This window comes from Zalophus californianus, chromosome 10, assembly GCF_009762305.2.
Source record: "Zalophus californianus isolate mZalCal1 chromosome 10, mZalCal1.pri.v2, whole genome shotgun sequence".
Lineage (NCBI taxonomy): Eukaryota > Metazoa > Chordata > Mammalia > Carnivora > Otariidae > Zalophus > Zalophus californianus.
The window spans coordinates 31,343,239-31,356,396 of NC_045604.1; the positions used below are offsets into that span (position 1 = coordinate 31,343,239).

General features: G+C 34.5%; 1 protein-coding gene across 7 annotated transcripts in view; it reads right to left on the bottom strand.

The window, feature by feature from the left end:
- Window positions 1–1,331: 1,331 nt before the first annotated feature.
- The window catches only part of PTPRC (protein tyrosine phosphatase receptor type C), a 121,595-nt gene continuing 109,768 nt past the window's right edge, over window positions 1,332–13,158 (bottom strand). For all 7 annotated transcript variants that reach the window (XM_027610224.1, XM_027610223.1, XM_027610222.1 and 4 more), the window contains 7 exons: window positions 10,681–10,771; window positions 9,280–9,413; window positions 8,181–8,315; window positions 6,441–6,563; window positions 6,041–6,216; window positions 4,131–4,266; window positions 1,332–2,423 (listed from right to left, as the gene is read on the bottom strand). In XM_027610224.1, the coding sequence (XP_027466025.1) occupies window positions 2,148–2,423; window positions 4,131–4,266; window positions 6,041–6,216; window positions 6,441–6,563; window positions 8,181–8,315; window positions 9,280–9,413; window positions 10,681–10,771 (1,071 nt within the window). In that variant the 3' untranslated portion in view covers window positions 1,332–2,147. The remainder of the gene's footprint in view (window positions 2,424–4,130; window positions 4,267–6,040; window positions 6,217–6,440; window positions 6,564–8,180; window positions 8,316–9,279; window positions 9,414–10,680; window positions 10,772–13,158) is intronic.

The following is a 13,158-nucleotide window of genomic DNA, read 5'->3' on the forward strand; positions in this document are numbered from 1 at the left end:
ACTAATGTAATAACCTCATGCAGAATTCACCAAAAAGAATGTTCATTACTTTTTGAAAAATACCATTTTTCTTAAATTTTTTATGATCCTAAATCATTATTAGACTATGGCTCTTTTAAAAAGAAAATTGAGACTTGTGACAGGGCACCTGGGTGGTTCAGTCAGTTAAGCGTCCGACTCTTGATTCTGGCCCAGGTCATGATCTTAGGGTCGTGGAATCGAGCCCCACATTGGCCTGCGTGCTCAGCAGGGAGTCTGCTTGAGATTCTCTCTCTCCCTCTCCCTCTGCCCCCCTTCCCTGTGCGTGAGCACACTTTCAAATAATAAAAAAAAATAAATCTTTAAAAAAAATTGACATCTGTGAAATTGTTCTACAAACGTTCATTGCATTAAGCCTATATTTTAATATGTGCTTATATAATTCATATAGGAACATGTAACACAATATATTATGTATAAGAAAAGATAATGATCGGATTTTATTATGATTATTGATGTCAATTTCTGGTAAAGGCAGTCTAAGAATTTTTTTTTTGAGTTTTGATTTAAATTCCAGGTAGTTAACATACAGTGTAATATTAGTTTCAGGTGTACACTACAGTGATTCACTTCCGTACATCACCTAGTGCTCATCACAACAAGTGTACTCCTTAATCCCCATCACTTATTTCACCCATCCCCCACCCACCTCCCTTCTGGCAACCAGCAGTTTGCTCTCTATAGTTAAGAGTCTGTTTCTTGGTTTGTCTCTCTTTCTTCTCTCTTTTTTTCCTTTGCTCATTTGTTTTGTTTCTTAAATTCCACATGTGGCATTTGTCTTTCTCTGACTGACTTATTTCCCTTAGCATAATACTGTCTAGCTCCACCATGTCATTGCAAATGGAAAGATTTCATTCTTTTTTATGGCTGAGTTGTATTCCATTGTGTATATATTCCATAACTTCTTTATCCATTCATCAATCAATGGACACTTGGGCTTTTTCTATAATTCAGCTATTGTAGTCTAAGCATTTGAGAAATTCAAAGTCAATGCACTTTGGTTGTGATAAATAGAATTGTTGAATCAATATATTGTACACCTAAACTAGTAAACACTGTATATTAACTATACTGGAATTAAAATAAAATAAAATGGATTAAAAAAAGTAAATGCACTTGGGTGAAAGTCAAGGATGAACTTTAACATGGAAAGTATGCATGGGCAATATTATATTTCTCATATCACTGTTGCATTCCATAAAAATAGCTAGATCAGGTTTCAAATGTAAATATTTCACACAAATATGTTTGCATAATTCTATTTTATCCTATGAATATTAATATATATGGCATTTGTTTAAAGATGTTTATTTAAATTCAACTGCAACAAACATAATTCTTGGTCAAAAGTATCAAGAAATGAATTTCACATATTATACAGAGAAAAATAGTCCGTGCTACAAAATTATAAACACCATATGAATATAACAAGATAAGCTTGCTTGAAAATTTTAAATTAGATTAAATGAGCTTGAAAGATATGGACTAAATGCTAACATATGGAATGTAAGATTTCCAAATGTTAATTTAGTTAACTTTCTTGTAGTAACTACGCACACACATACTACTTTTATGTCTATTTCTAGAAATAAAATAGTAAACTATAAGATAAATATGAGTAGAACAAGGAGGACATCTTGAGGTCATTCTAGAATTGTACATTTTATTCTTAGGTCCCACACACAATTTATGATTTAAAAAATAGTCCTTTAAACTAAGTTAATATGTTCAGTATAAAATGTGTTTTTTCTTCAAATAAAAGGGTAAAGTTTCTCAAAAGCATTTAAATTCACTTAAAAGCATCCTCTCTCTCTCTCTCTCCCTTTCTGTTGCTGTCTGTCTCTCTCACACACACACATGCAAAAACTACAAAGAAGATATTTTTTGCTGAGTGATAGGTAAAAATTTAAAATATGCATAAATCTGTACAAACGTTTTAGCAAAACTGTCTTAAATATGTTTCTACAGTAGTAAAATAAAAGCTGCTCAAAAATTGGTCCAATGTACTTCATTAATCCACTGTGTATCTATTTTGTCCTCCTACTTCTAGAAAAATAGAAATAACACTTAATACAATGTTTTGAGTCCTGTGTATGTTATGTCTTTTCCTATGCACTTTGAGTTAAACCTGGACTCGGAGGACCATTGGCAGAATGTTCTGGCTCTTCAGGGCCACTTGTGACTTTAATACCTTCATCTTCTTTGTTTCCTTCATTGTCCTTATCCAGGGCACCAGGTGAACCAACACAATTAGCATCCTGGTTTGCTTTGTCCAATTCATTGTCAAATTCTATTTTATCTTCTTGATGGTTGCTTTTCTTTATTTGTCCATTCTGGGCAGGATAGGTGCTAGCGATGACATCATATAGGAATTGGTATTGTTCCTAGTAAAAGAAAGAAGCAAGAAAGTTTATGTAATTATTATAAAGAAAGTTTACGTAATTATTTTTATGTCAGATGGAAATCAGCAAGAGCTAACATGTACTTGGAAGTCTTGGGTAAAAGAATACTACTCTTTTTTTTTTTTTTTATAAAAAGAACATTTTAAATGGCTTAGTCCCCTTACAGTTCTAAAAGTCTGACTGCAGGGTATTCCTCCGAGTTTATCTCGGAGCAACACCAAACATGTTCATTTCCCTCACAGGCCACGTGGTGTCTCATTTCCATGCCTTGGCCCATGATGCCACTTTCTGGGCTTATCCTCTTGGTTGAATGCCTATGCATCATTCATCTAAGTATCAGAGCAGAAGTCACTTGTTTCAGGAAAGCCTATGCAGATCCCATAGTTAAATTCAGTGCCCTCATTCATGCTCTTCGTATAATCTCTCTGTCATTTCAATCATTATATTGTTTAATAAATATCTGCCTTTTCCTCATACTAAACAGTGAGTCTCTTAATGGCAAGAGCACATAATAGGCACTCAGCACATTTTTTTTTAAAATCAATTATATGCAAGCTCAATGTCCTGCATAATTAAAAGCTTCATAGATCTGAGTGAGTAAGTTTATATGGTGACTAGTTATGAATTTCCAGACTACCCTCTACCGTTGCAGAAGATCCATGTTGGATTGATTACAAAAATGCCACACTTACTATCCTCTGTGTATCCACACTTGTTGGCAAGGTGACTGCTGACCCTTTCAACAAGAGGTGGAGTCAATTTCCCCACTCCTTGAAGCTGAGCTGGCCTTGTGACTTGTTTAGATAAGAAAATGCAGAGGAAGAGAGATTGTGCCAGTTTCCAAGCCTGGGCCTTAAGAGGTCTCACATACTGCTGCCCCACTTCTCAGAATTCTGTTGCCTTTATGTGAATATGCCTGGACTAGTCTTCCAGAGAAGGAGAGACCTGCATTCTACTCACCCTCTGTTGCCAGAGCTAAAGGCCAGCAACTGCCAATCTATTGGTAGTAGGGATCATTTTGGACAAGCCAAACCCCAAGAGGCACATCAGCAGTGGCAAACCAATGAGCGAGCCTGGTCCAGATTGGCTGAAGCTGACATGATTGGCAGAACTATTTCGTTGCTCCAATAGACTATTGAACTATAACAAATGCTTTTTTTTTTTTTCTGCCACTGATTTTGGGGTGGTTTTTACAGGAGTAAAGATGGGGGAAATTAGGGAATTCATGATCATTTGAAGATACGTTCTTCATGAACCACAATAAATTGCTGGTAAGCTCTAGTTAGTTCTCTTATTTATATTAATAATAATCGAGGGGCGCCTGGGTGGCTCAGTCATTAGGCATCTGCCTTCAGCTCAGGTCATGATCTCAGGGTCCTGGGATTGAGCCCCACGTGGGGCTCCCTGCTCAGCAGGGAGTCTGCTTCTCCCTCTCCCACTGACTGCCACTCCCCCCTGCTTGTGCTCTTTCTCAGATAAATAAAATCTTTTAAAAAGATAAAATACCTTAATAATAATTTAATGTGAATTATCATGTAAAAAAGGAAGTTAGGAAAGGAAAATAGAAAGGTGAATAGAAGAAAAGGAAAGTAGAGGATTGGAGAAGAGGGAGAAGGAAGGAAAAAGAGAAAAGAAACCATCAAAATAAAAATGCAAAACACAGCAAAAGCAGCTGTGAGGTCTACGTACAAACGTGGGAACCATTCCTGGTCTAGCTCTGCGGAGAGATTTTACTACTTGAAAAACATCTATCACTTCTTCTGTTTCTGCACTTTCCAAGAGATTTAACAAAGCACAAAAGAGTCCTGTTTGCTGAGATCCATCTCTGTAAAAGGAAGAAAAGTTTTAAAAAGAAAATAATTCTACATTTTATGGAGAAAGTGATATTAGAGTAAAAACTGAGAGAGATGAAATGCATTCTTCATTTCATGTTTATTGTAATTATTTTATTCCAATCTCTAAAAGCAAAACATTTCTGCTAAATGCATTTTTTGGACAAACATTTTCAGTTTGAGAATATATAATCTTATAGTTAAAAAAAATACTATCTCAGGCTTTAGACATATTTTTTTCTTCTGTTTAGTCCCTTATAGATTATAATGCATTTTTGTTTACATCCGAAGTTGTAAGGAAGTTGTTAGGACAAATATTGTAGGACATGGAGATTTAGGGAAGATAAAGACATGCCCAGAAATCAGTAAAACCAGAAATATTGTAGAAATTTTGTATGTTACTAGACCGCATGCTTTCTCTCCTTCTTTCTTCTGCCTCTCTAATGCTTTTTTACAAATGTCCACATTTTTGCATCAGTAGAAAAATGATACCTGGTAGAATTATTCATTAAAAAGAGGACAACTCAATGATTTACTTAACTGTAAAAGCATGTTACATTATAATAAAGATTCAATTTACAGAATATGTTATTAGCAGGATTTTATTTATTGTACATAACTAAGGGACATATAATAGGTATTCAGCCATATCTTAAGAAACACATATAGTTTTAAAACTTAACCTTGCCTTCTTTAGCTTTCTTTCTGCATAAATTTCACCTTTGAAAACTCTAATAAAGACTGGAAAGTCGTGCATCTTTAAGGACTTCATACTAGTGTATGCAATTCTAATAATAATAAGAAAGCTTTCTTGAAAATTCTAAAAGCATCTCACTAAATTTACATTTCTCATTTCCTTTATATTTTTATTTTGCATTTACTTTAGTAAAATATAAAAAAATATTTTATATTATGCATCCTTCTTTCAATATCTCTTATTTAAGGTAGATATGTAGGCATTTCTCACAGATGAAAGTCAAGGGTCTACATAACAAATTAATAAAGTCAAAAATTATTATATATATTAAAGTCTTTTCCATTAATATATAACTTAAGATATGTTTACCAAAGGCAAAGCATTCCTTCCTCTGGATTCTCTTAACACCTAATAGGGTGTATCAATGCATATAAGCATAAATAAAATGTGATATCCATCCACCTGTCTGTTCATGCATCCTGCCATTCATTCATTAATTCATCCAGGACATACGACATTCTAGATTCAATGTTAGGCACTGGGAGTCAAAGATGATGTGACACTGGTATTAAGAAACTTATAGACTAAAACTATTGCACTATAATATAATCATTGCTATCATATTTCTATAATAGTTATAGAAATTGCTCTATATGTGGGAGCAAACCTGAGAGAGTGACTAATTCCACAAGAGGCTTTCGCTGTGGTGGTGCATTTTATATATCAGGATAAATAGAATTAGAATTAGAATTAGTAAGAATTAAAAATTAAGGGATGCCTGGGTGGCTCAGTCGTTAAGCATCTGCCTTCGGCTCAGGTCATGAGCCCAGGGTCCTGGGATCGAGTCCCACATCGGGCTCCTTGCTCAGTGAGGAGCCTGCTTCTCCCTCTCCCTCTACTGCTCCCCCTGCTTGTGCTCTCTCTCTTTCTCTCTGACAAATAAATAAATAAAAATCTTAAAAAAATAAAAAAAAGAATTAAAAATTAAAATAGAATTTAACAGGAAGTATAAACCATGAAGTCAAGCATTATGATGATTTTTAGAGAATATTTTATCAAATCCCACCCACCTGCAGTGAATGAGAAGAGGCGCATTCTTGTGATGCTTATTCCCTTCAGTGGAATTCTTGGGAAGTTTTTCTTTAAGAGTCTGAATCATAGAGATTAATTCTTTGGGTTCTGCAGGAAGCTCACCCACATTCCAGTTATTATATTGGTACTGATACACAGTCCGAGAATCTTTCCTCTAAAACCAGAAAAGAAGGGAACATTAATTCAAGTAAGGTTCAGTCCATTTAATAGTTTGATAGTCACACTTTCTTCACAATTACTTTCATTTAACTCCTCTTAAAGTTTTATTCTGAAAATATTAATAGATTTTGCTTTACTTTTATAGAGTAATTTATATTAGTTTTTCTACCAGATCAGTTACCAGAACAAAAATACATACTCCTGAAATTATTTACATACCTTGGAATGTCTCAGTTCAAATACACGGAGGGTATAAGCTGAAGATTGTTGGGTGTCTTTCATATCAACTTGTACATCTCCATATGTTTGTTTTTCTTCTTCCCAGTACTGAGCACAGGCTTCCTAGAGAAGAAAGAACATGATTCAACAACTTCCACACAAGTGTTCTATTTGTTTTTTAACATATTCAGGACCCTCTTACTGTCTCTATCTTTCTCTTTTCTCTCTCTTACCCACCATTCTATTAAACTGAAATTACTAATTGTGTTCTAAAACGGAAAGCCACCCATAAAACTCCAAAATCTATCTTAAGTATGGTGGACATCCATTCCACAATACCTGGTGTTTCCTTGTGCAAATCAAGGGAACTGAGAAATAACCAAAGTGGCCAAGATACCACAGGAATGGCTCTGTCACCTCTAGTGTAGGTCTTTGAGATTTGTTTCTTCCTTCCATAACCTTATTATCATCACCTCTTCAAAATTTATAGATTGAGCTGATATTGATCATGACCCCTGTAATAACAAGTTTCACTGTCTCTCCAGTGGTCCTTGAGGAAGGAGACTTCATCTTTTGGAGTTTTGTCTCTGTATCTTGATGACCAAAACCATGAGCAGCTCTATGTAAGTTGACTGCATATCTAAGTAAAGGGTCAGATTGAAGAGCAGGTGGATCACAAAAGTGTGTTCTCTCTCTGCACCAACTACAGTTACAATTGCTGACAATGATAGGCATTCGTGCCTAAACTAACATTTCAGTTCCTGGCTTTCACAATTTAGATGAAAGAAAAGATTGCTAGGAATTCCATGCTGGAAATCTGAACATGTTATTTCATTTTTAAAAAAGAAAAAGAAACATAAAACAAAACATGTCCTATGTCCAGGGGTAGGGGACCAAAAAAATGACAGAAAGAGAAGGCATATAGTTGCATGCTTATGAGAATATTCATTAGATAAGCTTTAACATATGCCAGATAATGTGTTAGGTGCTAAAACTAAGTAAAATCTAATACTAGTGAGATTTTGATAACTCAAGGTGTTAAGGAAAAGATCAAATACACGTCACAGGCATTAAGCAGATCAAATTAGATCTTAGGTTCACCTCCAACTATAGAATTTTATAATAATAAATATTACATGAACGTAAAAAAGGCAGGATTTAGATAAATTTTTCAAGAGTTCCATCTAACTAGAAGAAAAGGATCAAAATGGAAATAGAAGACACATTTATATATGAGGAATGCCAGTAAATTAAATCTCAGTGATGAAAATGCAAATGGTGTGTCAAGATTCAGTCAAGAAACCTACTTGTCCAGATTAGAAATTATGATATATGAGGGTCTGGTTATTGAGGGTCTTAAATATCATACTGAGGAGTTTGGTCTATTGCTTGTTGTTTGTAGCAAGCAGTGACCCTGGGATTGCTGTGCATGAGATGATCTGAAGACGGTGTGTAGGACTGGAGAAGGGTAGTGTGAGAGACTGTCAGAACCTGGACATGAGATGCCAAAGGCCAACACTTGGATGGAAGATGGTAAGAATGAACAAAGGCAACTTTGTGACAGAAGCGTCAAAAATCCTAGGGTAGAGTAATCAAGCAAGTAATCCAAGAATGGAGAATGATATTTTATGACAGAAAGACAAAAAAAAATTATTCATTTTTGTTGTTGTTGTTCTTGTTAAGACCTTGGTATATTTTCTTCTCTCTCTCTTTTTTTTTAATTATGTTAAAAGTACAAACCTGGTCTCTATTCTTCAGCTGTGTCAACATAACAATAACTTTGACTTTTCTTTGGAATATCATCTGCCAAAAGTCACCAATGGTCTCTTTTAGTGGTCCCTGAGCAGCAATCATCACTTCAGGTTTCCAGTAACTCTTTAAAAAGAGAGAGAGAGAGAGAGATTCTGTTACTCTCGCTCACTGATGAAAGAACAATGGATTCTTAAAATAACCATTTGGAAATACTGTCACTTAATTTGATATCAATGCTGCTACATAAAAATATTAAGATCCTTAGACCCAAAACAATGTGATATCTATATGTAGAACACTTATTTAATGATAATACTTAGGTAATAGTGTGAAATCAAGTTTAGAACATACTATCTTAACAAAACTAACAAGTTTTTCTTTCCAAAACTAAGAAAAAGTACATGTGGTTGTAAAAAGAAAATACGTAAGCATTTCAGATTATTTTCATCATGTTTCTACTTTAATTGATGTCTACACAGTCTTATGATAACTCAGAAGTAAACTAATATTCTATGAGTATGTTTTAGAAAAATTTGGAAAATAAATCCAACTTAGTGTATACGCAAAAAGTATTTACTGAATGACTATAGTTCCTTGTTAGAATTCTCCGTTTACTGAAAAAAAAAAAAGTTATGTGACACAGACTCATTTAATCATTCAGATAATCTGAATGAAATTTTTTAGCTATGCAAATATGCAAATTCTTATTTGCCTACAATTTGGGTATCTGAGTAAGTACAAATGTTTTCAAATACTTGTATTTGCTCAAATTGTATTATTTTTCAAATTCATATGAAGAGTCCTACTGGTCATAAATTGTAACTAATAAACATTGTCTCATTTTGTATCAACACATTAGACTTTAATATCTTTGAGTCTTTCAATAAGTTAAAATATAGTATTAAAAATTGAAATTTTGGGTCAATCTATCTATCTATCTATATATATAGTTATGGCCAAGAGCATCATTTCTTTATAAAATCATTTAATGAATGGCCATAAAAATACAGGTTTTTTTTTTATAATGTCTTCTAAAACACATTTTTTGAAGGGTTAGATCCTGGGCTTTGGAAATGTGAGTACCTACCATTATAAAAGATGCATTGATGTATCTACTTGTTTCCTCTGAGTCACTGTCATCATCAGAAGATTCATCTGAATCATGCTCACTCTCTTTGCTCATCTCCAGTTCATGTTTAAGTGACACTCTGTTAAAGTCATCTATGTAAAACAAATTAGTAGTAAGTCTTTCTTTAAAAAATCAAATCTCCATTTGATTGTCATGTAGAAATTAGAGAAGTGACAGATTGCATTACGTAAATTTACTGATGTACATGAAATGAGACACTACATAAAATTCAGTTCATATTGATCAAAAAATTATAAAAAAGAAATCTAAGAGAAAGAAGCTTTCAAAAAAGTACCAAGAAAAAAATGGTATATAACACCATAGATATACAAATAGATATAATATTCCAAATAATCATTCAATCTTTGACACATATACTTTAGTTTTCCATGGAAAAGCATGATTCTGCTAGAGATGTTTAAAAATACATATGTAAGTGTGAAAAAGTACATAGCTTTGGTAAAAACCTAATTTCTTAATTATATCCTGTTAACATCAACTTAACAATCTTAATTAAATAGGTATCTCAGGTGATTATTATTCAATCAAGAAAATTATTTAGTCCATAATTTCTCACGGTTTCTCAGTTTCTTTAATCTATAATATCCTGATCAAATGATCTGTGATCTGATTAGTTACATCATCCTCAATTCCAGATTTTGAACTAATACTTATAAGGACTTCAGAAATTAACTAGGTCAACCATACATCAATATGATTTATTTGGTTGTCTAGCTAATAGTGTGAAATCAAGTTTAGAACATACAATCTTAACAAAACTAAAAAGTTTTGCAAATGCATAACAACAAATGAATAAAATGAAAGTTGTACCAGACATGATCCTACAAAATTCTTAAATAACAGTATTCAAGTATTAAAACTACATATGTTGATCTGTTAAGTTTGATGATTAACAGTTTATAGGGTATTTTTTACCTACTGTCAATCTCTCAGATAGGAGGAAGGAATAAAGAGAAAACAGAAAGAAAAAAAGGAAGTAATCGTTGTTATTGGCAATTACCCTGAAGCAAATAAATGAAATAAACTAAAGATGAGAGAAAACTAGTAAAGTGGACCTGGCCTTTTTTCTCCCAGCTTCAGAGGTTATGTGTTTCTGACAGTCATTTCTGACATAATTGGTAAAAAAAAAAGACTGAATACAGTCTATCCTCCAAAGCCCACTGTGAATGTTTGGGGTGCAAAGTATTTGCTATAATTAAATTTAAATAGCCCATTAGCTATTCTCTACTGTCAACCCAATGTCGAAAACTTGCTTCAAAATCATTTGTGTGTGTGCATCCAAAAAAAAGAGTTTAATTTTATCTGATGCCAAAGAATAACATAAAATGAGCTACATACATGGAATGATGTAAGAATTCCTGTTTTTATTTTTATTTTGTTCTTGATTTCCAGCGTGCTGTGTCCTCCAGCTCCTATACGAGGGAAGTCTCTGAGGGTGAAAAAATAAAATGGAACACTGCTTTTAAAATGCAAGTTGTGATTTTGTTTATTATTGTGGCAAAAGATGTTCCCTAAAGAAAAGTATTACATCGTTTTGTGAAATGTGCATACTTTGCCTATAGTTCTTAATTTTTAAGTTTGCCTCGGAATTTTTCCTTTTAATTTTTCAGGCATTTAATATTTTTGACATGGCGAGTTTGAACTCAGGATATACAATTAGATAACAAAATAGGTTTCCTACTTAAAAGTGGCTGGAGAGCAAAATAGCATGGTTTGTTCTTGTATAAGTTGAAGCACTGTATCCATGTTGATGATTATCCATATTGCAACAGGCAGTGGTACATTACTTGAAATGATCAGTAATAAACTCTCCAAATACAGCATTCACAGAAGACTTCACTCGTGCTTTGAACAATTGATACCTCATTTGCTTACACCTTCCCTACTGCTTTCCCTCCCATTCACAGTCGCTGATCAGTCAGCAAGACCTATCATTTCTTCTGGGGAAGCTCTCAAACACTTTTGCATTTCTCTCTTTCTACTTAGTACAGTCCACTTTGATTTCTCACTTGAAAACATCAACAGTTTCTTAACTGTCCTGTTTATCTTCTATCTCACTTGCTCTAATCCTCTTAAAAACACGAAACAGAGTCCCACTGAGGCTCCTCAGCAGTTTGCCATCATTGGGAAGAAGCATCCCACTGTACAAAAAACCTTCAGGGATGCACTCTTGATTGTCTGTCCAGCCTCACCCTTTGATGGTCCCCTTCCACTTCAGCCATCCAACTTCCTCAACTCTGGCAAGGAGCCGAGTTGTCCTTTAACTCTTGTGAGTTTTATGCTTGGACTACCCTTTTCCCTTGTCACTCTGCTAATTTCTACTTGCTTTTTAACTATCAGTTTAAATGTCATTTATTCTGGAAGATCTCTCTACCTGCAACCCTTTCTTCCCATTGGTCCTTAAATAAATATTTGTCAAGTGGATGAATAATCTAAACCGAAAGAGCTCATCATATACAGTTCAGTAGGATTTTATACACACGCAAATATATGTGCATGGGATGTATGTGTGTATATATATGTATATATTTTAATATGGTGCACTCTTTCAAACTAAATATGGCACCCCGTTTCAAACCCCATGCATTGCTGTGTAACTGAATGAATGGAAACCTCATCATCGAATACTAGGCCACTTGAACTCACCTTAATGAACAGCATGGAGGCTGATGCCTTGGAAAACATCACACTTTTTGCTTGTCAGAATGGTCACCCAGTGTCCCCTGCCCTCTAGCCAATACCCAGTATTACAGATAAAGCTAATGGATTACTCTCATTTAAGACAGGAAGGGTTTTTCACACTTCAGTCCTTGCTACAAGTCTCAGCCTCCCAGTGCATCCATATTGGCTAGAGCTCTATTACTAAATAATTATCTAAATAGTTATCATCAAATACAACTCAGTCTCTTACATCTCACCTATCAATGTCTTCCTCTCTGCTCTCTGGTACTCAGGGTCTGACATCAGTAAACTGCCATCCACCTTAATGCTTTTCTCCCAACAATTCCTTCATTTTTTTGGGAAGGGGGAGGGGGTGGTACACCAGGTGAAACCTGAGGGTCTCTTGAGAACATCACCAAAAACTCAGCAGTAGTTCTTTTTTTAAAAAACTGAATTCCCCACTCATACCCCATATACATCACAGCTTGAAGGAAAGATATGTACTGTCTTCACTACCTGTTTCTGCTTGTAAACTGGTTCTACTCATTTCTCCTTCAAAAAGCCCAGTTACTTTTATTTTCCTGACACCATGTCATATTTCTTTGACCTTTGTTAGAGGCTTCAGGTACTGATTACTGGATCACTCCACCCCGTTTAATTTTAGACTTGCCTAATTTTTCTCCCCAGGTCTGTCATAATTCTTGGTTACTTCAACATTGACAAGGATGATCTATGCAACACTCTAGTCTCTTCTTAACTTCCTTACCTCCTGTGCCCTTCCCCTCTACTCTTCCGCCATCCACTTTCTCCATTCTACCTTTGTAAGTTTCATTTCAAACATTCGTTTAAAAATTACAATTTCAACCATCTCATTATTGAAAATTACCTCTTTTCTTCCTCGTTCTTTATTCTAGTATCTTCAGTCTAGCCATGTGCAATTCTATCAAAACCTTCCACATACCATCCCTACTACTTTCCTTACATGCCGCATGTTCTTCTGTGGCCAATTTGCTCTTTATCATCCACCACTATATCATACATTTGCAAACACCCTCAATTCCTTTTTCTCCAACTTTCAAATAGTCACTTTAAGAAATCCTAGATGAGTTTAACCCAACCATCTGTATACACAGCCCCTATTTTCAATGTTTCTAT